The sequence below is a fragment of the Simochromis diagramma genome, unplaced genomic scaffold, assembly GCF_900408965.1.
Source record: "Simochromis diagramma unplaced genomic scaffold, fSimDia1.1 OVJJ01000293.1, whole genome shotgun sequence".
NCBI lineage: Eukaryota > Metazoa > Chordata > Actinopteri > Cichliformes > Cichlidae > Simochromis > Simochromis diagramma.
Genome location: NW_024386801.1, coordinates 7,027,584 through 7,052,185, shown reverse-complemented (window position 1 = coordinate 7,052,185; position 24,602 = coordinate 7,027,584). Strand labels below are relative to the sequence as shown.

The 24,602-nt window shown below is 38.9% G+C and overlaps 3 protein-coding genes across 10 annotated transcripts in view; 1 reads left to right on the top strand and 2 right to left on the bottom strand.

Annotated features, from left to right (window-relative positions):
- Positions 1 to 555: 555 nt before the first annotated feature.
- Positions 556 to 6,839, bottom strand: psmd7 (proteasome 26S subunit, non-ATPase 7). Its single transcript, XM_040025450.1, has 8 exons — positions 6,722 to 6,839; positions 6,233 to 6,324; positions 4,876 to 4,968; positions 4,696 to 4,793; positions 4,509 to 4,589; positions 4,304 to 4,395; positions 1,724 to 1,922; positions 556 to 1,207 (listed from the first exon to the last, which is right to left on the bottom strand). Exons 1-8 carry the CDS (start codon positions 6,793 to 6,795, stop codon positions 938 to 940), a joined length of 999 nt encoding a protein of 332 aa, XP_039881384.1. The 5' UTR covers positions 6,796 to 6,839; the 3' UTR covers positions 556 to 937.
- LOC120729678 (dynein light chain roadblock-type 2-like) lies at positions 6,834 to 10,922 on the top strand. Of its 2 annotated transcripts, none has more exons than XM_040025454.1 (5): positions 6,834 to 6,955; positions 7,665 to 7,743; positions 9,589 to 9,756; positions 9,882 to 9,946; positions 10,814 to 10,922. In XM_040025454.1, exons 1-5 carry the CDS (start codon positions 6,953 to 6,955, stop codon positions 10,829 to 10,831), a joined length of 333 nt encoding a protein of 110 aa, XP_039881388.1. In that variant the 5' UTR covers positions 6,834 to 6,952; the 3' UTR covers positions 10,832 to 10,922. The 2 variants fall into 2 exon arrangements, with proteins under 2 accessions (XP_039881388.1, XP_039881387.1); XM_040025453.1 differs by having other exon boundaries at positions 10,810 to 10,922.
- Positions 10,923 to 17,834: 6,912 nt separating this feature from the next.
- The window catches only part of LOC120729671 (genetic suppressor element 1-like), a 39,488-nt gene continuing 32,720 nt past the window's right edge, over positions 17,835 to 24,602 (bottom strand). For all 7 annotated transcript variants that reach the window (XM_040025432.1, XM_040025433.1, XM_040025434.1 and 4 more), the window contains exons 12-16: positions 24,274 to 24,387; positions 23,791 to 24,177; positions 23,275 to 23,577; positions 21,553 to 21,656; positions 17,835 to 21,416 (exon numbers count right to left, since the gene is read on the bottom strand). In XM_040025432.1, the coding sequence (XP_039881366.1) occupies positions 21,279 to 21,416; positions 21,553 to 21,656; positions 23,275 to 23,577; positions 23,791 to 24,177; positions 24,274 to 24,387 (1,046 nt within the window). In that variant the 3' untranslated portion in view covers positions 17,835 to 21,278. The remainder of the gene's footprint in view (positions 21,417 to 21,552; positions 21,657 to 23,274; positions 23,578 to 23,790; positions 24,178 to 24,273; positions 24,388 to 24,602) is intronic.

Genomic DNA, 24,602 nt, shown 5'->3' with positions numbered 1-24,602 from the left:
TGTGTATGAAAGAATAAGTGTGAAAAAGTTATACTGAAACAGGCAATTCACTGGGTTATTACTCATTAAGGTGCTAGCTGTGTCTTTCAGACTAGTCAGAACCTTTGCTGAGGACATTGCTTTGCATCATCTGCTTGATGAGCTTCAAATGTGAAAACAAATTGTGTGCAATTTCTAAAAGATCTAAAGTATTTTCTTTTCCCATTATGCTCTATTAATAAGTTTCTCTACAGGGGAACATTATTCCCCTGGCTTTCTTGCCTTAAGTATTTAAATTAAAGCTTAGTTTTGCTGTATTTATGTAGTATCGCTTTAAAACAAGTCAGCTATATCAGTTGACAGTTGGCAATTTGTCAAGTTAAAACTGCCCTACCAGTTTACACAAACACACACACAGCATAAGCGCTTGAAAATTTGTGTTTCTCCAACTCAACTTCCCCTTCCATAATAAGTGGAGTCACAATTCTAAAATTATAACAGTGACTTTACCACATGTCTGCTTTTAAATATTAAGGATAAACAATGTGTAAAAATGTAAAGACAGAATCAGAACAATCATCTTATAATATGATCCAAGTTTAATGAGTGATACAGAAACATTTCCTCGAACATACAAAAAAAAAAAAAAAAGAAAAGAAAAAAAGCAACACCGGGTGTTTGCAACATCGAGGCTATGGCAACTATGAAAACAGGACACAGCATGTTCTCACACTGGCCAACACCGACGAGCAAACAACATCATCTCTGTAGGATAACAAGTCTTTGAGAGTGCCGTTTGTGACCATGAGACCAAATCTCAAATGACACCGTTCCCCATATAGAGTCCTACTTTTAGCCCGAGACCCACATACAGAGCTGTGCCTGTGGACACAAAGTAGAGCACCATCCAGAAGATGGCGGTGTGATTTGAGAGAGGACCGCAGAGGAAGAATGCTCACTATTTTTTCTTCTTCTCATCTTTCTTGGCACCATCTGCTTTCTCCTTCTCCTTATCTTTTTCTTTCTCCTTGTCATCTTTTTTCTCTTTGTCATCCTTCTTCTCTTTCTTGCCTTCCTCCTTTTCCTGTCCTTCCTTCTTTTCTGCATCTCGGTTGGAAATCTTGTTGTTGATCAGGTTGTGCAGAGCCACCACAGAGCGTATGAGCGAGGCCAAGTAGACCACCAACATCTGGTCATTGGTCTTTAGGTAAAAGGCTTTTGTGAACTCCTGCAAAATAAAAAAAACGTACATATTATCCCAGCAAACATCTTAGTAGTTTATTATGTATAATAAAAGACATTTAATATTGCTATTTGATGCAGTATTTGACCACAGATTTTTACGATAAGACCCCCCCCCAAACACAAACACACACACACACAGAGCTCATATTCACACCCAAGGTTTTGTTTATCACAGCAATTAAAAACACACATTAGTAAGGCATATGAATATTTTATCACGATATTGAAAATGCCAGTTCATTTTTGAGTTTTGTTTAAAAACACTATCACACTAAACACAGTTTTCCTTATTACGTTTCTGCATTGATTATTAAAGTATTTGTAAAAATTTAATGAAAAGAAAAAAGAAAAAAAAAAAGGTAACAGCCACATCTTTAATTTAGTGCAAACATGAAATTCCCAAAGTAACATACAGCTATACGTGTTTTATAATCTCTTGCACTTAAAAAGCTGCCAGATTAAAAATAAAGTAAACAGACCTCAAACATAAACAACTTACCAGTAGATTTACATCAGGCAGCAGGTTGAAAACATCCTGCAGCTGGTAGATGATCTGGTGGTTGATGGGAAGTTTGCCAGCAGCCACCCTCTCTAGGTAAGAGCGGATGTCCAACAGCTTAGAGTTGAGTCCCTTTAGGCCGTGAACCTGGTTTGTGATGCGTTGTGATAGTGTGCCCACCGTTGTATCTTTGATGTCTCTGTAGAGGGGATGCAGCTGTGTCACATTTGGCTCACACATGTGAACAAGAATCAACTTGTTTTTTATTTTCTCCTCATTTGTGTGTTCCCACCCCCAAAAAACCCCCAAACAAACAAACACACAGTGCAGTATAATTATGCATGTTAAGGCCAAAAAACAATGCAGTGGTTGCTAATGTGATGTATCCTCAGCACAACCACATTACACTTGGTCAGAGGCGCATGTTCACTAAAGACAGTGAGTAACAAAGACTGCAAGAAATTGATCAGGACAGTGGACAAAAGATATGTTATTCCCTTTGACAAGAACAACTAAATATTGCATGGGACATGAAGAGGTATATCATAACTCATGAGAACTTTGTCACTTCACATCCATGCAGTTACAAAGTAGGGCTGGGCCATATTATACCGTTCACAGTAATACCGGTACAATGTTAGGCAACGATAAGAAAATGAAATATCGCCATAGAATATGGGTAAAACACGCATGCGCAGTGCTTTTGTTTTCATACGCACATGGCCGAAAAAGCATGGGTAACGGAATGTGAGAGGGGAGAAAGCGGATTGTTGAGTGAAACAGATGAACCAGAATTGGTTTGTAAAAATGGTGCCACTTCAGTTATGTGGAGCTGGTTTGGTGTTTGTCCGTCAGATACCAACCAAAGCACATTTTTTTGTAGAACATGCAAGCGGGCCGTCGTTATTGCCGTATTTGTCGGACTAAGGTACTCGTAAATCTGGGAGTAATCTGGGTCCTAAACTCCGTACCCTTCATTCCCACAGTCAAACGAACACTGCAGCATCACTGAGAGTTATAAACTGTCTAAATTCTTTCATCTTTAATAAAACGATCAGCATTGCTGCTTTACCGGGTATAACTATTAAGTTTAACATCCAGGCATCCATGAAAACAGAATTTATTACATTTAACGGAGTTAGAAGTTAGCAGGAAGTTAGCGGAAGTTAGCTCGCTAGTTACCTAAGCATGATATAGCATGTTCTGACTGAGATATTTCTGAAAAAATTCAAACGTACAGCTCTGCTATCACTTCCAACATAAATGAAGACAGGAAACTAAACAGCAGTGATGTTTGTAGGGTTACTGAAGTTGGGCTAGGTGGTATATAATGATGTGCTACGTGATCGCTAGCAACACAGCTATGTTAGCATAACATAAACAGTGAAGCTGGAGGATGAACACTAACACCTTTCCACTCGATAAAAGTTAACGTGAAGGTTCCTGATGGTTAGAGACAAATGCAATCGCATGGCAGGATGCTGTAAATGCACCAAACTTCAGTCACGAGAACAACTGAGATAATCCATCCACAATACAAGGTTAGTCATTAATATACTGCAACAACATGGGAATAGAGCAGCTGTGATAGAATACAGCATTAATGAATCAATTGTACAGAAGTGGAGGAAGCAAGAAGAATGAGTTGAATAAAGTTTGATTTATCTGACTACTTTGTTTCGCTTAATGTGTCTTATAATCCCGTGCACCTAATGGTCTGAAAAATACGTATTTTACTTTTTTATTTGGCACACTGCAGTTTAATGTTGAAAGGCACCTCTTTTTAACTTCACTGGATATTATACATGGTTATGCTTAGGATATGTCAGCCCATTTCTACTGGAAATGCCTTTTGGTTAAACTTTCAGCAAGAAATTTGCATTTGCACTGTTAAATTTTTATATAGCTTTAATGCACATAAAAAAAACAGCTGCTTGTTCAAGTGAAAATAAATGGATGGGGTTTTTTGTGCTAGTAAAGTTGTGGAGTTGTATTTTGTCTCGCATCAATTATATCGTCAGTTATATCGTTATCGCAAATTTTCAAATATATATCGTGATAAATATTTTTGGCCATATTGCCCTGCTCTATTATAAAGGATTTTATATTTTGCCTTTTCTGCATTTAAGCCAGCTGAATAAACATTTTATATGTCGGCAAAAATGTTTTAATTAAAACAAATGAAGCACAGTGTAAAAGTGAACGCAGTGCCCGGTTAATTTAATTGTGTGTTAAATTTTGGTCCAATTTCTTTATTTCTATTTTTCTTCTTCTGAGAGGTGCAATTTAGGCGAACGAGGATGCATGTTATGTTGATGCAGAATTTTTTACATCAGCAGGAACATGAAAGCAGAGTTATGTTTATATCAAAGTCCAATTAAAACATTTTTGTCACTAAAATCAATTTTTATCTCAACACCAATCAAAATAATTGTGATAAAATTTGCCATAATCATGCAGCCCTAGCAATGCACAGTTGATGCTCTGTACTGTTATGCCACTTATTGTTTGTTTATTGAAATCTCTATTCGACTAACAGTGTAGCATTAATGTGTTTAAATTCAAATGTTTGTTCAGTACCTCAGCAGGTGCTCCACTCCCACTTCTTCTGCTTCCTCAGCTCCAATCTCACTGGTGACATGTTCAAATGTCTTGGACGTAGGAGTGCCATCCTAGAAAGAAGGAATTATCCATATGAATTAAGATTTTTTTTAACCTGATCTGAGGAAAAACAACCAAACAAAGTACTTGTTCCAACTTTTGTTGCCCCTTAGCGATCACTTACATCATGGATTTCCTCCACAGAGATGTATGCTTCTGTGGGCAGACCGAGATCTTTGGGCTTTACGTCTATGATGACCAACACCTGGAAGTGTAGAACAAACGTTTATGTCAGAATGATTAGAATTAAAGCGAGCTGATGTCCACAAACATGCACATTAATACAAGGAAAAAGAAAATCAGTTACTTACCGAATTGGTACAGTACCGCTTGATGAGCTCATTGATGGCAATGTCATTCTTGTGTAATTTGGGTCCTGTGTGGTACCAGCCAACTATTCGTTCTCTGGCTGAAAAAGTGAACGCAAATGTATGAATGACACACTAACATTAAAAACATACTAATTTAAGAGACAGAAGCACTGCTTTTACCATTAACTTTCTTGAACATGCCATACATGTTCTCCAAGTAGTCATGGTCCAGGAACCAAACTGAGTCATCCCTGTCATCCTCATCAAATGGCACTGGGGAGGAAAAAAAACAAAAACAACTTGAGAGTGTGTTTAAAAACTGGCTCAGAATACATATTCTGTGCTGTAGCAGGAAGTAATGAGACATGAGACAACCCTGACTTAATAGATCTTCTTAAACTGGTACATCACTTATTTTTACACTGGTGTCCTGTAATCGCTTAATAGTTAGAACAAAGAAAAATAATAATTAAATGAATAAGGATATGGCGCAGGGGAGGAGAATGTCAGATAAATACTGGGGAGCAAGAGCATATAGGGATTTGTAGGTGTGAAGACCCCATTATATCCACTGTATAGCAAAGCTGAATATAAACTGACGTCACATCTGCTGTCGCAAGTCTGTTTCTGCCAGCTGTGCACCTCTCAATTTTTGTAATCTGGTGTGTTGTGCCACTGCAGACTTGTGTTGAAGACACAAGTGTGTAACTGTCAGTTTTGACCACTGTTTTAATGCTATATCACTACAAAAGAGATTCACAGCTTATACAAAGGGAGATGTTGCATTAGTCTGAAAAGATGAGACTTTGTGGAAAAATGCTTTATTTTTGCTTTTGACTTCTCTTCCTCCTATATCAGCGCTGATGTGGAGATTTTGTCTGATCAATTATTCAGAAGAACACTGCACCGGCTAAATTATACACCGGCTGTGTGCTGACGCTACCGATAGCACAGGAAGTCACCAACGTGACCAGTGTACTGAGCCCTTAAAGGTAGTGATGATGTGTTGTCAGGACAATCTGGGTAAAAACTGGCTGTTATGAACGCACTGCGCCATGTCCAGGCACATACAACTTCATAAAAATGATTCCAAGCTTTAAAATGAAAACAAACATAAGTGTTTGAACAAATGTTTTATCACTGCTTTAGAAGCAGCATTTGTCTATATTAACATGGCAGAAAATGAATCAGGTTGGTCACCCATATGTTTAGTGGACATGCTTGTGTCAAACTTCAAATGACAAAGATGTTTAATGGTTATTAAATGCAAGAAAATAAAATAAAGCAGAAATCACAGACTGTGAGATGCTGCTGGACTTGGTAGACTATAAAGTTAAAAGATATGTGGGAATAAGATAATCAAGAACCTAACACGGGCACTGGAGTCATAAAGTGTCCGTTTCTGACTGTTCTAACTAAAACACATTCCGTGAACACACATTTTCTAAAGATATAAACATATTACAGTGGAAATTGACAGTGTAAATGCTTGGCTTAAGTATTTTAAGGTGAAAAGATGTCTGAGGATGTACTTTACCTGCAAAACTATTTGAGACGTCCAGAACTTTTTTCTGCCATGACCCCAGGAGGACACCGACCACTCGTTTCTGATTTCCCACTTTTCCTATCCTGTAGATTCAAGAATTTAAAAAAGAAACGAGCAGAGGAAGCTGTTATCGTCACAGATTTCTGTAAAAATGTAATCAATGGAGTCTATACAGTCTGACTCGTTAGCTAACCTGTAAGCTAAGCTAGAGTCAGTGCACAGCTCCGTCATGTTTAATGACACCAGATCAAACTGTTCGGGTACGTGGATTAGTTTGTAGAAATGCTAATGACTAACATTGTTTTAAGGATTCATTAACAGCTCATACAGTACCTTGACACTTTAAGAAGCTAACTAGCTAACGGCACTCTGACTCAGCATGGCTAACCTTAGCTTAGCCTAGCTGCGGCGTCACACTTCAGGACACTTTGGAGTCCAATATTGATAATAAGACGGAACTTAAATACAGATCTCACTGACCTGTTGAAATGATCCACCACGCTGAGCAACACAAGGGGGTGAACGACCACATTTTCCACCGCTAACTCCGGCATTTTCGCAGGCAGGATAAACAGAACACAACACACCTCCACACAATGACGGCTACGCTACACTTCCGCTCGCTCCTGACGTCTCTTCCGTTTCTCTTGGCAACAGAGAGACCGTAGAGACGCACAAAAAAGAGCAAGAAGGCAATTGAACACCGACGAAATGGTACGACTTTATGAAAAACTTTTTTACTACATAATGATAACTTTAATAATGTTTATGTTTACCAAACAAGGTGAACAATACATCAACCTGCCAGTACTCATCGGCTACCGTTCTTTTTAAGGGGATACAAGTATTATAACAGCTTTACAACCCGAAATGATACAAACCACTATCAAATAACCGCTCAAAGTAGGAGTCTTGGCTTTATATTTAATTTTGTGTTCATTTATTATGTTATATTTTTATTTTCTCTTTACTACATTTCAGTAATATTATACGAAACTAATCACACAATCACGATGGATTATGAACTATATAAGACAGAAAGCCTTAGTATTTGTTCTGTCATTTGATTCTAGCAAGCTACACTTAGTATCTGAAAATGAATGACACTTCCGATAAGTAAGTAAAGTCAAATGGGGGTGACTTTACTCCCATTACTTGTATGCCTGCTGCCACTTATACTTGTAAGACATTGTTATAAATCATTCCAATTTGTTATCGCACTAACAGTCGAGAAGCAGGGTGTAAATAGGCCATACATTAATAAAAATGTCCTTTTTTTTTCTTTTAGAATATATTTAACATTTTCTAACTTTAAATGGGACACGAAATCCCTCAATCATCAGGTTGATTACAGTTTTATCAGTTCTGGAAAAGCCACATTTTTTATGTAAACGTGCGCCTGATCATGTTTTTGGTTGAGCAGGGTGAGGAAGTTGAGGCACAAATGAAGAGGATTGAAGCCACTAAAGGTGTTATTGGAACGCTAGTCGTCGATCCAGATGGTAAGCAACACCAAAAAGCAGAGCAGTACTGCTCAGAATGATGCTCTGTCGCTTTTTTTCACAGAGGAAATAAAATATTCATGGATGTTATAATTAGTTGCAATGGAAGAAAGTTAATAAAGGTAAAAGACAAAAATAATGGTCTGCGGCAGCTTAAAACCCTCTTTTGGTGTCAAAAAGTTACAATTGGGGTTTTCCGAAGAGGCACGGTGTTAGTTTTGTAGCTGATAGCTATCGACAGTTCATTTCAGTAAATAACTAGCAAGAGCAGCACAGATTAGTGGCTCCATGAAGGATTACAAAGGAGCAAGTTATTGCCTAACAAAAATAACACAGTGTAACTGCATGGTTAACACGTTTTCTTACACCAACACTGTTTGCCATTAGAACGTGAGCATGTGCGTGAAGAACGATCCAAATCGCTCTGTGTACACACTGCTGAAAAAAGGTGTGAAGAGATGTTTTCATTTTGTATTGATCTCTGTGCAGAAATGCAGTTGAAAAGCTGAAATGCAGCTCAGTTTTGCTCAGTTTCAGTAAAATACTATTACTACAGAGGACCAGAAAGGGACTCAGCTCTAAACATTCTACATGAGGACAGAATGAAGTGTTATAGGACAGAGTGCTGTGCTCACAGCTTTGAGTCATCCACCCGCCACAAAGCACTTTCAGTGCTCAGTTAAAGTAGAAAAATGCCGTGTAAGTACCAGTCTATTTCCATTTAAAATTACACACTCTCTGATAACATTTAGCCTTCTCATTTCAAATAACTGAGCACTCTAACTGTCACAAACCCCCAAAACAATATAATGTCAGCTTTTACTATGTTAAATTTACTGTTAAACTGCTTTCAGTACCATAACCGATACCGTGCCTCTTCATTAAATCCCAACAGCTGCTTTTTAATGCCAAAAGATAGTTGTGCTCTAGAGGAGAGCATTAATAAATCTGGTCCATGGACACAGTTATTATTGTAGTTCATTTGTATTTGGTTTCCCTTTCAGAGAACTACAGCGAAGCCACGGTACAAGATGCATTAGGCAACTGAGATATTTTTTTTTTAAATAATAGATTTGCAGTGTTTAAGATTTTTTGTCAAATTATGCAGTCATAAAGCTCTGCAACACCAAAAATCATTTTTATGTAGTTTGTTTTTCTCCTTCTCTCAGATCTGTAATATAGAACATTTAAATATCTGTGAAAATGCAACAGTTGAGAGAAAAAATGACTAAAAAAATGAGAGCAGATTAATGTCTGAATGTTACAGTATTTAGTAGTAATTAAAAAAAAATACATAAGCTCACATGGCATACAGAAGAAGAAAAAATGTGTGCTTAGATCAAGTGTTAGAGTCCAGGTTTACACCGTGGAATAATAATAATAAATAATAATAAAGCAGCTCTCCTCTGGATGAATCCTGCGCTCCACCTGAGCTGTCACATACATCTGTAACTGTGACATTCAAAATTCACTAGAGAATAAGAGAGGGAGTGAGAGGGCCTCAAAGTTAGAGTGTGTGGGCAAGAGTCCCACAGGATAGTGTGAAACAGAGAGAGAAGACATATCCAGGGAGGAGGGAACTGAAAGCACCATGTAAGAACTGATGAAAATGCTCAGACAGATGACTTTATGTTTGTAAATTTAATCTGTTTGATCACTTTTGCTCAGTTATTCCTGATCAGTGTGTGTAAACAAGTAACAGCTCAAACATGTGCATGACTGATGCTCTCAGCTATTCAAATAGGAAGCACTAAACCTCTGCCAAAAAGAATATTTATCCAGGAAAATATTAAAAATACAGTCTGAATGTCTGATGAATTTCTGAATGAATGAATTTCTTTTAAGGTGTTCCCATCAGATCAACTTTGGATCAGTCCATGACTCTACAATATGCAGGGCAACTTCGACAACTTGTGGTATTGGCCAGAAGCGCAGTCAGAGATATTGATCCTCAGAATGATCTCAGTGCCCTCCGAGTCCGCTCCAAGAGCAATGAGATCATTGTTGTAACAGGTGAGTGTAAATTAGTTAGGGTTTGTTGACTTAATGATTTTAGTTGTTGTGATGTAGTTGTTGACTTTTGGCTTAGTTGTTTGCCTGCATTTCCATGGTTCAGCTTGTCTTTTATGTCTCTGCAGAGAACAACTATCTGGTGATAGGCATCCAGAAGCTTCCTGAGCCAGACGTTTCCATGGGCATGGAGGTAGGGGTGTTGGGTGTGTTGCAGCACCACCTGCTAAGTGCAAAAAGAAAAAGAAAGAAAGACAGAAAAGTTTTAAAATGTTTTAAATAATATTTCTGTTGTTATTTATCTTTTCTGCCTTTAAATAACCAGGCACCATGGTCAAATTATGTCACATAGCCTTGTCACCAGGTGCTACAAATGCATCTTTCAACTCACAATTGTACGAAAGCAAATTTTAGATTTATTTTTCAGTTTGTTTGTTTGTTTTTTGAATGATTAGCTTGTAAAAAGGTCATAAAGGAAGAGCAGCAGATTGATGAGCTCCATCCTCATACTCATGGAGGCTGCAAACTCTTTGAATTGTCTCCGTGTGTATCAGCGTCTTCTTCCAAATCATAATTTTCCAACTTCCGGTCATGGTTATGGTCAACGATGATGCCAAAGAGTATCACACATCTGTCCCAGATGAATGTTCTAATGGACTCTTTGAACTCATTGGACATTAGTTCCCAGAATCAGGGAATTTATCACCTTAACCTCTGGATACCAAGTCACCTCTGGATCATTATATAATCCAATAAATGTCAAATACGGTGTATGCCTAGCATTGCATATCAGTATCAAATATTTTGAGAACCAATTACATGAAAAAATTTGTTTTTATATCCACTATATGGGTCACTTTTTAACTGTTTCCGTCATATCAAATACAAATTACCCTTGAGGTAACGTATGTACACACATTCCACTATCTTGACATTGACTCACTATCCACATACTCCCGGTAGGTCTCAGAAACAGCTTCATTGCCCTGATACTTTATTCGTCTTGTTCCTCGTCCTCTTTTTCCTCCTGCTGATCAGACTCTTCCTTATCCTCAGACAGGTTCTCCCTTGGGACTAGAGTATCCTGGTTGGCTACAGAAGGAGTGAAGTGATGGCTATTGATGTGTGCACGCTGAAAGACATGGATGAGATGAATGTTTCAGCTGAGAGAAGAAAAGAAGGAGGCAAAATAACAATGTCTGTCCTTAAAGCCATTTTTAATCACATCATAAGAAGACCACATACATTGTGAGGCTGTGCACACTGTCACCACTAGATGGCAAGACAGCGTTATTTTTTCAGTTCACTGGTGACACGTTTAAATGTCTTGGATAAATAAACTAATACTCGTCTCGAAATGTTTTGGTGCAACTTAACATTCACTGACATCATGGATTTCATCCAGGGAGATGTACACTTCTGTATGCCGGACTGAGATCTTTGGGCTTCACGTCTATGATGATCAACACCTGGAAGTGCAGAAGAAACGTTTATGTCAGAATGAATAGAATTAAAGCGAGCTGATGTCCATAAACATGCAAATTAATAAAAGGGAAAAGCAAATCAGTTACATTCCAGGTTGGTACAGTACCGCTTGATGAGCTCGCTGATATTTTTCAAGAACAGGTTCTCAAAGTTGTCATTGTCCAAGAACCACACTGTTTCTTGTCATCCTCAAGAAATGAGACTGAGGAAAGAAGGTGCTGGCACAGTGAGTTAAAGTATGTATTCACTTTTGATAATTTAGGTCAATACTGTGCTGGAGCAGTAATAACACATGAGTAAAGGCCTGATTTTATGTATATTTTTTCATCTTAAACTGGTACACCACAATGATTGCTTAGTTCAAGAAATTACTCCTACAACTACATAATAATGTCATGCTTTAAAATTAAAAAACAAACAAACAAACAAAAAAACAATACCAAGTAAATACAGGTCCATTATTGCTAATACAATACCAATACTGATACTTTTAACCTATAAAGTGTCAAAATACAAACTATATTTTAAGTTTATTTTGTATTTTTGATTTCTTATGTTAAGTTCCTGTATCGTTATTATTAGTTAGGGTTTAGGATTAGGATTCAACTTTATTGCCAATACACATGTATAAATACAGGGTAACAAAATACAGTTTGCATCTAACCAGAAGTGCAAGAGCAGTAAGTGCAATAAGAGCAGATTATATACAGATAAGTTAAGTGGAGAACAAATATACAGATATATACAGATAAGGGCAGGATAAGTGGTGTAATAGTTATGAACAGAATTATGTACAGAGAGACCAAATATACAGATGAGCTATAGACAAATGTACATTGTGTGTGCATATGTATACTGTTGTATACATATGTACAGATATACAGATGGCCTGTATAGCATACAGATGTTCTACATTGCTATACAGATGGGCAAATATACAGATGTACTATGAACAAATACACAGATGTGCTACATAAATACATACATAGATGTACCAGTGTGTGGCAAACAGATCTACAGAGTGCTATGAATATATCTACAGTAGTGGAAGCGTAGCGCTCTGAACTGACTATAACAGTGTACGCATTATAACAGAGACTATGTATGTCAGTGTCCTAAAATCTATAGCCGTAACCAATGTGAGAATATGGTGAATGTTGAGAATGAATGACAGCAATGATCGTGGTCACTAGGAGGGATAAGGGGAGGAGTGTAGAAGGATTGAGTGAGTGTGGATGAAAAGGTTCAGCAGGGGACTGAGGTCAGTAGGGTGACAGCTGTGGGACAGAAGCTGTTCCTAAACCTGCTGGTTTTAGTCTGAAGGGTCCTGTAGCGCCTTCTGGAGGGGAGGAGCTGGAAGAGTGTCTTGGCAGGATGAGAGGAGTCCCTGAGAATGATGTTTGCTCGGCGTAGACATCTATTCTTGTGGACATCCTCAGTGGCAGCAGGTGGAGTCCCTGTGATGCGCTGAGCGGTTTTCACCACCTGCTGCAGTGCCTTGCGGTCAGCAATAGAGCAATTTATGTACCAGACTGTGACACAGTTGGTCAGGATGCTCTGGGTGAGTTTTAGTCTTTGTGATTCACCCGTGTCTCCTTGTTTATTAGTCTTTTTCTGTTTGTCACGTGTTATCTCCTTGTCTATGTAGGTTCCCTTTGTGTCTCTCTCCTCTGTGTCCCTCTCTCGCTCCCTCTCGCTGTCTCTTGTGTAAGCTTGCGTGTCCCAGTTCATGTCTTTCCATGTTTCCTGTTTTATTTTGAAAGTCTTGTGTTTTCATGTTCAATTTGTTTAGTTTTACTTCCCCTGTGGCATCTTGTTTATTTGCGTTAGCTGTGTTTCCCCGGGTATGTCCACTTCTCTCATTACCCGTCTGTGTATTTAAGTCCTCTGTTTCCTTCAGTTCAGTGTCGGTTTGTCTGTCCTGCTTCATGTCATGTCAGGTTTTAGGATTTTTTCAAGTTACTGTTCATGACAACATTTTGACAACCACTAAATCACAGTGATTGCACAATAATTACTTAATAAAGTAAAACACCTTTCAGCTTTTTATTTATTTTAAAACATCACTTTCTGGAGACCTGGAATATAGATCGTCCTGAGTCTAAAGCATTTTGGGTCAGCTTCTGTTGTTTAAATGTATTACAGACAATAAATAAAATAGTCAAACCAAAAAGGTTCGGACATTATTCATGGTACATGTTTTTAATTTCCAAAAAAAAATTTGTTACACAGTTAAGTGAACTCAAACTAAACTTAGAGGATAGAAACAAAGTATATCAATCGTAATACCAATACCAGCGTTATATACAATCAAAAGTTTAAGAACACTTGAAAAATGGCAAAAAATCATATTTTGCATGGTTGGAGCTTAACAAGGTTCCAAGTAGAGCTTCAATATGCAGCAAGAAGAAATGTGAGTGAGACAAAACATTCTTTTGAGCATGCAGTTTATTGAAAACAACGCTTAAACTGAAACAGGCTGTTTTATAGCTGATCGCAAGTTTAGGATCACATGCCTTTAAAAGGCCAAATCTGTGCAAAAATGTGGATTCATTGTCATTTTCTGTCAGGTATTCACACTGTCATGACGTTCTGATGGCAAAGGCAAAAAAAGTTTCCCTTTTGGAACGTGGTCAAGTTGTTGAAGTGCAAAAGCAGGGTCTCTCGCAGTGTGCCATCACTGCTGAGGTGCGAGCAGTAAGACAGTCATTTGGAATTTCTTAAAAGGTCCTGAGGGTTATGGAACAAAAAAGTCAAGTGGAAGACCCCCAAAAATTTCACCATCCTCGTCTCCTTGAACACCACAGAACTGACCGTTTGGACTTTGCAAGAGTGCACCAAACACGGGTCATTGAAAGTTGGAAGAACGTTTTATTCTCTGGTGAGAAAAAATTGAACCTTGAGGGTCCTGATGGTTTCCAACATTACTGGCAGGACAAGCAGATCCCACCTAAGATGTTTTCAACGCTCCACAGTGTAGGGGGCGGCATAATGGTCTGGGGTGCTTTTTCCTTCAGTGGAACAATGGAGCTTCAGGAGGTGCAGGGGGGTCAAACGGCCACTGGCTATGTCCAGATGTTGTAGAGAGCTTCCCTCATGACTGACGGCCCTTGTCTGTGTGGTAATGACTAGGTTACCACACCGGAAGCACTACACCTCTGCCAAAAAGAATATTTATCCAGGAAAATCTTAAAATGAAGTCTGAATGTCTGATGAATTTCTGAATAAATTAATTAGTTTTAAGGCATCCCCATCAGATCAACTTTGGATCAGTCCATGACTGTATAGTATGCAGAGCATTAGCCCGGAGCGTGATCAGAGATACTGACCCTCAGAATGATCTCAGCGCCCTCCGAGTCCGCTCCAAGAGCAATGAGATCATTGTTGTAACAGGTGAGTGTAAATTAGTTAGGGTTTGTTGACTTAATGATTATCTGTGATATGGATGTTGACTTTTGGCTCAGTTGTTTGCCTGCATTTCCATGGTTCATCTAGTCTTTTATGTCTCTGCAGAGAACAATCTGGTGATAAGCCTCCAGAAGCTTTCTGAGCCAGATGTTTCCATGAGCAGGGAGGTAGGGGTGTTGGCTGTGTTGCAGCACCACCTCCTTAGTGCATAAATAAATAAACGTGTTAAAATGTTTTAAATAATATTCCCATTGTTATTAAGCTAGGAAGTTTTAATAAATAAGCAATAATACTGAATATGTCTTTGCTCTTAATAGCCAAGCATCATGGTCAAATAATGTTACATATCTTAGATGCAGTTGGTTAGAAATTAAAAATTGCACTCAAACAAATCTATTTTTTGAAAGAACGAGCAGCAGATTGATGATCTCCATAGTCATGCTAATGGAGGCCGCAAACTCCTGGAATTGTCCCTCTGTGTATCAGTATTCTCAACCAAATCATTTTCCAACCTGTGGTCATTAAAAACATGGTAACGATTCATCACAATGACAAAGAGACTGAAACACATCTCTCCATGATGTTTGTTCTCAACAGGATGAGATGTTATGTAGAGAAAAACAATCTAAGTCTGATGTTTTGTGGGCGATAGTTTGAATCCCCTTCTCATCTTAAAGAGAGTGATCTGTTTTAGCCAGAAGTTCAAAAAAGTGTTCATAAGTTTTAGAAAAGTAAAAGCAGTCATTTGCAGTGGGGAAATATTGTAGTATAATCAAAGTCCAGCTACCTACTTGACTAAAATTGCTTAGGTGTTATCAAAAAATGCATGTGATATAGGAGTGGTGCAAGCTCTAAGTGTGAACTTGCATTAAATCATGCCTGATGATAGCAAAACTAAAAGTAATCATTTCTATCTTATGTGCACAGCTTTTAGTTTGGCTAAACCTGTCAAATAAATGTCAAGGCAGAAGTTTTCCTTCAGGCAAGAAATATAAAGCGACATATAACATAACAATTACTTTGTGCTTGTGTTTTGAAGTTGAAACATTTTTTTCGAGATAAGAGAGAAGAATCGGTTTAGGATCACACTGCGCTGCAGAACACAGAAACAGTTTCTGTTTTTATGGATGTGAAATTGAACCGCATGTTATGGTCTTCACAGTCACTGCACGGAATGCAGTTAAATAATCTTTTGCTGATTTTGGAGCATCAGGTCATACAGCAGGTTCAAATGTGGTCATCAAAACCTCCCAATCGTGAAAAATCTTTTCAGGAAAATCTCTTGTGTTATTTTTTTTTTTTTTTAAATGAACTGAGATAGGGTTTGTTGACTTAATGCTTATCCACGGTATAGTATTTATTCCATACCATAGATTATTATGCCATCTTATCTGAGCTGGAGACCACGTAGACCCTTTAAAAACAAAAACAAAAAAACAGAGACCAGAGCTCATTTTTCAAAAACTGATGTCCCTTTAATTCTGGGACTAAAAAATATATATATGACAAGTACATTACTGAGTACAGAATGGGAAATAGGTGCAATAAATGGAAATAGGCAGAAACATACAATTCTAAAAACCTTGAAAGTTAATATTTGGTATGACCACCTTTATTCTCCAGCACAGCCTGTGTTTCTTTTGTAATTTCTTGAACCGATGTTCAGGAATAGCTCTCTGGGCTTCTTGAAGGACATTTAAAGGTCTTCTTTGGATGTTGGCTGCGTTTTGTTGCATTCTCTGTTGCAATGGCGCCATACTGCTTTATTAATACTGAGGTCTGGGCTATGGGGAGGCCAATCCATGACTGATGTTCCACCGTGTTGTACAAATGGGTCACACTCACAGTTGTACACATTTCCTGATCTACTTCATACATATTGACGATTTGAGCCGACAATTTCAAATTTGGATTCATCACTTCATAAAACCTGTTGCCACTGATTTTCAGTCTAGTTCTTGTGTAATTTGGCATCTCAGCCTTTTCTCATGATTTCCCTTCCTTGAGGCTGCCTTCTTGACAGCCACCTTTACAGTGAGACCATTTCAGATGGTCCGTGAACAGTAGATAGTAGATCGAGTCGAATCTCAGGTTCTGTGTCAGGTCATTGCTGGATTTTGTTTTCTATGGACATGGCTTACAGATACCGTTCTTTTCTCCTCCACTTGTTTCAGTTTCATTTACGTACTTCAGATTTGTTAATGACACACTACAGACCCTGATAAGATATGTCACGGTTTTGGCTAATAGCGCTCTGGAAATCACCTTGTTGATCAAACTTATCTTTGTTACTAGCAGCCTGTCACAAACAATGCCAAAGTGCATACATTTAAAATTGGTTCCTTGATTAGTTGTTATGTGTAAACATAACACTGGTTCATCCCTTGAGTTAGGTTACTGGTGTAATAACTCATGGGCCAGTGTTAAGTGGTTGGTACAAGGACTAAATTAAAAGTGAGTGAAAAAGTAGGCAGTAATTAAAGCAAAACTTTGAAACACCTTTAGAAAGTCTAGTGAATTGTTGCTTGAGAGTACTTTAAAAGCATTAAAACAAAGTCCGGCTCTTTGGAAGCAAAATATGAATAAATGAGGGGAGTATCAAGACTTTTACACCGTACTAGATATCAGGGCTTTTTTTTCCTGTGCAGACATGCCTTACACTAATGATTAAAAAGAAAAATCCAAACGGTATCCACTTCTGTCGTTTAAATCCCATACACTGAGGCAATAAAATATCAGGTGAAGAAATGACTAAGGGAGGGCTTGCTGTCAGCAGCACATTGATGCGGACTATTTTTAAACCTAGCAATCACAGCAACTGAGAGTGCCTCCTTAAGTGCATGTTAAAGTCTGTTATTAAAACTTGGTAATGCTATCCTTTCAAATATAACCACCAGGTCCACAGGAGATGCTCGCTGTCTGAGAATTACAATGATTAAATCCATTCATAATAATTATGGAGGGCACAATTTGTATGCAAACTTTGAAGACCTCCAAAGGCTTGGGAGTTTTTGTTGCTGCTCTCGGTTTGTTTTGTTTTTTGAGCTATGGAGGGTCAGACATAATGACATTTTGTACATTTTAATCAGCTATTCTGTGTAAGACCACTTGCTGAATAAATGCAAACACAGACCTCTGATAAATATTTCAGAGAAGTAAAAACTCAGATATGCAACAATAACAGTGAGGAGTTTTTACAAGTATTTTAATGTAAATTTACACCCGAATTTACAGCAATATACCGTATGTTAATAAATAATTCATTGCCATTATACAGCCCAAATAATAAATTACATAACAACGGATTGAAGCAAATAGGCAAGATTTCACAGCAGGTTTGCAGAGGAGACGGAAAAAGTGACGCAGGACGGTCAGGTGAACTGGAGGGGAGGGCGGGATCGCTACGGTGCTTGTGCTTGTAGATAGAAACTGAACAAGTGACATTATTTTTTTGTCTTAAACAAAAAGAAGTCTCATCAAAATACCAGTGAAAGGTATAGTTTGTTATTCTGTCGCTTAGGTTATGCATAAAACAATAAATAATTATTACAGGTGTCTTTCTTTAAATTAGTTTTGACATGAATTGGAATAGTGAACTAAATAGTTTGGCTTTTCTCTTCCTGAAAGTAGTTTTCAGTTGAAATTGGACAAAAACTGCAAGAAATCCTCGCTCAAGTGATGCAGAATCTGCATTTCAATGACTTATTTATCTCTCTAACATTTATGGTCATGTTAAGGGCTTTGAGACACAGACTCCCGGGTGTACCATCCCAAAAAAATGGTACATGACTGACGTTTCTCCATCCACAGTGCACCTCTCAATCATTTTAGCGTCACGTAACACCGACTGTGCCAGTCTCCTTAAATTTCTAAACCTTTTCATTCTGACCAGCAGCAGTTTAAACAAAGCATATGGCTTCCCACGACAAATGGTTAAACCGATAAAGCATACAAAACTCTTCATCTATCACAAGTGACATTACCCATTAAAAAAAATCTGACCTAAAAAAAAATGCCATTGATACCATTTGCTGTTATATAGACATTTTAGACGTTCCCTACGCTCCGTAGAGCTTTTACCAGCGACACACACCGCTTCATCTGTCAGATATATAACTAAGCAGACAACATACAATACAGAGGACGGTCAAGTTTTCCCTCTGCTTACATTTCAAGTGCATCCTGTCAAGTTTAAGGCCTGAGGTGTGCTTGATTCCTTGACTCAATTTTTATTTTCTGAGGTCCAACTGGGCGATCATTGCACACCCGGATTACCTCATTGCTGCCCAGAGAAGCTACAGATATGTGCCTGCTGATACATTTATTTAGTGTAGACTGAAACATTTTAAATCCATATGAAAATATGACTGTACACTGGGCATACAGTCTTGTGAAGGAAAAAAAAAAGCACACTCTCTTTCGAATCTAAGAATGAACATATTAGCACATAATAAATGATCTGGTCCTTACTGGGTTCTAACATTATTTAACTATAACCTCAGATAAGCACGCTGCATTACACCGTGTCATTATTAATTTCACCAAAAACTATAACAGAATTTCCAAGCAGTGCATGAAAAACTAAGCACACCCTCACTGCCTCTATAGCAATTAAGAGCAGCTAGGTGCTGGCTGATTGATTGACCATCAGCAAGTGTGAGAACCTCTATAAAAGCAGTTTTGGAAGTTTGCAGCTCAGGAGCATTCAGGTGTGTTTTAACAAAGTGCCAAGGAGATAAGACATCAGCAGTGATCTGAGAAGCAATTGATTTAAAAGAGTTATGAGGCCATTTTCAATTTTTTTTTTTTTTTAAGTGAAAGATTATTAACAAGTGGAATACATCCAAACCAGTTGCCAACATTCCCTGGAGTGGACGCCCCAGTAAATTTACCCAAAGGTCAAACGCTGCACTGCTCAGAGGAACTTCAAAAACCCAAGAGCTGCATCTCAGGCCTCATTTAGCATGTTAAATGTTAAAGTTAATGACAGTACAGTTAGAAAGAGACTGATCTAGTATGGCTTGTTTGGAAGGGTTGCCACGAGAAAGCCTCTTCTCTCGTGGCAGCATGGCTTAGGTTGCATCTGAACAAATTACACGATTTTAGTGGAACAACTTGCAGAGATTGGGTCGTGCAGCAAGACAGTGGGCCTCATTCACAAACAGTGGTTACACACAAATCTGTGATTCATCGATATTTTAATATGCAAACTTGTTTGTAGTCTATAAAGAAATTTAGAAGTGCCCCTGACAAAGTGTACAGAGAAATGTCTCAGAAAATGTAAACACCTATCTTTAAATACTAATATTATTACTGCTCCTGCTACTACTACGAATAATAAAATCAGGATTATCAGAATTACAATTAAATAAATAAAAAATTGAAAAGGTGGAGGTCTTTTAATTTAAATGTATTCCAATATCCCTTTATCTCATCTTACATTAAATGTTCTTTTTTCATTAAAATGACTTCTGTCATATCGCTGGATATGATTCCTTAAAATCCAGTTTCTTGGCACTTCTCCACAGATATTAGAAAAAGAAAGGAGTGAGTTTCTCATCTTGGACAGATCAGCTGCTCCTCGTTCTTCAGCTGTTTTCTTTTTTTTTTTTTTATAGTCTGTTGTTCAAACTTGTTTCAGTTTCTTCAGTCAGACTTTTTCCTGCTTTCTTCCTTAGCACTGCAGGTCTTAACAACATCACCACAGCTGTCTCTACTTCGCTTTGAGGTCAATGCGTTTACATATATATAGAGAAATCGGGCTGTGGCAGTATGAAGATTGCAGAATCCTGTTGGATTCAGATTCAGTAACAAACGTGTGTTGGTTAAAACAAAAAAGGGCGCTGGGCGCAATTTATGATTCCAACAACATTTTTTCATACACGCTTGTGTAACAAAAATTTACATAAATACTAGTGAATGAGGCCCAATGGCCCTGACGATGTCCAGACCTCAGCCTGTCTAAAAATCTGTGGCAGGACCTCGAGAGAGCCATGCATAAACAAATGCAAGAAAACCCCAGTGAACTGAAGCAACGCTGTAAAGTAGACTGAGCCAAAATTCTTCCACAATGATGTAAGAGACTGCTGCAGTCATACAGAAAATGATTACTTCAAGTTATTGCTCCTAAAGGTGGTTCTTCAAGCTACTGAACTGTGAGGTGTACTTAGTTCTGACACACTGCTGTTATTGTCCAACTGATATTGCATTTGAGCTGTTAAGGACCAGATGATTTTTGTGATTATGTCCTGATAAGTAAAACCTTAGAACTGAAAGAGGTTGTACTCTCTTTTTCACATTGCTGTACTTGAAAGCCAACTCAAGTAGGAGTGGTTAGCGTTACTCTAACAACGATGCTGCCGTAGCTACGCAGTGTTGTTGAAATCCATGGGAAGAATCAGACCGTTTAAGCTCTACATGGACACCATGGATTACAGTTACTGTGATACAAATATAGCAGGTAGTAAGGTGTATCTGGGACCAGTCATGTGACAGAATTGACTGTCCAAAAAGGGTAACAAGACAACTGTTGGCTCCGTCGAGTGCTTCGAGTGAGGAGAGTGGCCCGGCTCCAGCCCGTTCTTGTTACTGTTCCTCCGCTGTCAGAGGCTTTGGAGAGTCTGTGTCAGAGGTCACCTCGGCGTGTGCCCGTTCACTTGGCCCCTGCCCCAGTGAATGTTCGGTAGAGTCAAACACCTCCTGAAGTGCTCGAGCTGGGCCTGCAGTCTCTCCCTCTCCTCTCTTACTTTCTGCCTCTGAGTCACCAGCTCCTAATAAACGAAGGATAGACACGGCTGTTATTACAGAAACCAAGGCTTTATGCACCAAGCTACATTGCCACAACAGGAGATGGCAACACTGGCACCAAAGAGTACACATACGTGGAAGACACAAAATGAAGCTTACCCCCATAGTGATAGAGAGCTGCTCTGCAGTTCTGGTCAGATTGTAGTTCTGTGCTTCGAGTCTTTTACACTGACTGTGAAGGACTTGCCTCTCTATACTCCATTCTGTGAAGAGAAAACAGGCAGTTTCAGTTAATTATATTGCATTTTAACTTGTCTTTTACTCCAATTTTAGCCCCCCTGAGCTCACACACACCAGTGTACCCGCTGAGCTATTTACTTTTGATTAGAGGTCTAAAAGATGTCTAAATTGTATGTAGCAGATGACGCTAACTCAGGGTTTAAATTTAGATTTAAAAAAACAAAACAAAAAACAACTTGAGTCTCTCTAAATCATGTTCGTCCATTGTTTCAGTGTCATTTCGATGCCTTTTCCTTCTGCATGTACAATTAGTCCATGCAACCTTTGCACTGTTATCACAGGGACATTATTTCAGAAGCTGCTGATCTACTGGGATTTCCCCACACAACCATCTCTATGGTCTACAAAGAAAGGCCCAAAAAAGAGAAAATATCAGTGAGTGGCAGTTGTCTCTGGGTTGTCAGAGGTCACAGGACAGTGGCCAGAATACTTCACGCTGACAGGAGAGCAGCAGTAACTCATTACAAACAAGGTAAAGGTAACACAGCAGACCATGAAGCAGATGAGGGACAACAGCAGGTGCCAATACTGTCAGCTAGCAACAGGGCCTCCTTTCACCCACTACCCAAGATACAAGATACAGTATCATTGCTGACCATGTCCATCCCTTTATGAACCACAGTGTACCATCTTTTGGTGGCTGCTTTCAGTAGGACAACGCACCATGTCAAACATCTCAGATCATTTCAAACTGGTTTCTTAAATGTGACAGTAATTTCACTGTACTCAAATGGCCTCCGCAGTACTCAGATCTCAATCCAATAAAGCACCTTTGGGATGTCGGGGAGTATCTGCAGCAACTGAGTGATGCCATCATGTCAATGTGGAGCAAAATCTCTGAGGAATGTTTCCTCATTGAATTTTTGCTAAAGGAAAATGGGGGTCCAACCCCTATAGCCCACTGTTCCGACCAGTTAACAAAGAAATAAAAAAAATCTGAATGTTTTTTAGCAAAATATATGAACATCAAGAGTAAATGTTACATATATGCAGTCATTTTTGTAACTATAAATCATGTAATAAAGAATTGAACTGTTTGGGGTTAAATTTATTAATGTATGGTCTCACAATAGGGTTACAATATAAAGCACCTTCTTGTGATTTAGCACAATATAAATAAAACCGAACGGATCTATATTTATCCAGAAAACATAAAGCTCTCCAAGAAATCCATAGTGCTGCACATCTGCCAAGACATTTGATGTTTTCCATATCTCAATTCACAACATTTTGTTCATATGTTAAATTAACAGCCTACAAAAAATTAAGACGCAGGTTTTAGGTGGTTGAGAACTCTTAAGTTTTAAAAGTCAAGTATTTCAAATTCGAGTCCCTGCATCTCCGGCTAATTCTTTTACTGTTCACTGATTTTTGACCCGACTTCTGAGATTAATCTCACACTCTTGCTGAAAACTATTTACATGCAAGTTGTATATGTAGGCATTTGCAGTGCACAACTTTTACAATTATGTATGCAACAAAATGTTTTTACATCATGTATATAAATAACTTTCTCTGTTTTCATCATATCACAGAAAAAGCGACTATTGGGGTAATGCATGTGCTATGTCACTGACTCACCGTCCACATATTCCTGGTAGGCCTCAAAAATAGCTTCAATGCCCTGCCACTTCCTTGGAACATCCTCCTCCTCCTCCTCCTCCTCCTCTTCGTCCTCTTCCTGATCGGACTCTTCCTCATCCTCAGACAGGTTCTCCTGTGGGGCTAGAGTGTCCCGGTTGGCTACAGAAGAAGGGAAGTGATGGCCATTGATATGTGCACGCTGAGAGACATGGATGAGATTTGAACTTTTCAGCTGAGAGACGCTGTGAGGCTGCGAGGGATCGGCCTTCACGCCGGCCTCTGGGACACAATTTGAGAGTCCTTAAGAAGAAGAGAGTGAGACAAAACAAACAAAAAGCAAAGTCAGTCCTTGTAGCTCTTTTTAACAGCTTGATGTGATTTTCACTTAACGTGATAGGAACTGGACTTTTGTTTACATTTTAAAGGCAGTGCAGTGCACACTGACACCACTAGGTGGCAAACCCCTAACATTATAGAACAATCAGGTCATGCACCTATGGGAGCGTGGCTAACCTTTGTTCTGCAGTGTGCTGTGTGTGGACTGCAGCACAGCCTGATGGAAGTGCTGAGCGAAGGCCTCAGGGGTGAACCGCTCCAAGGGTCGATTCCGCCCATTCTGCACTTGACTGGGCTCCTTTTTCTGAGCAGCAGCAGCGCCAGTGCCAGCGCCGTTCTGGAGGCCCTGGCGCTTCCTGTTCGATTGTGTCTCCACGAATTCAACCTTTTCGTGATGTGGGGCCAAGGGAGGAGGGAGCCGAGTCACCGTGGAGTCTACAGGTGGTTTGTGCGAGTCGTTATGAAGGTGTTTATGTTTGCTAAGATAGGGAGGGGAGGGGCTGGGAGAGTCTGGGTACAGGTGTCCATTTGACGGACACGGCAGAGGTGCTGAGAAGGAGTCGCCTAAAAGATAAGCAGAGGTTTTATTAAAGAGTTGTTTGCTGATTAATCGAGAGCGCATGCATTCATGTTTCCTGCGTTTGCCTGCGTGTGCCTCACCAGTGGAGGGAGCCGGAGGACTTCTGCACAGTGGTAAAGGATTATATCTGAGTGTGTCTAACGTCACAGTCTTCCTCTGAATGGCCTTCAGCAGCTCTTCTGTTCTCTCTTTATCTACAGAGAAAAAGACAGAATGAGAACACCCATTACTCATATTTTAAAAAAAATATGTGTTAAAAAAAATGACTTGGCCGGGAACTAATGGGGAAGTGTCAGTAAATTGATGATCTGAGGGTAATGCCCAATTCAGAGAGGAAAAAAATTCAATTTAATGAAGTTCTTACCAGTTTCCCCCCCTCAACAGTCTCCAAATGTTTTCTTAAGGTCAG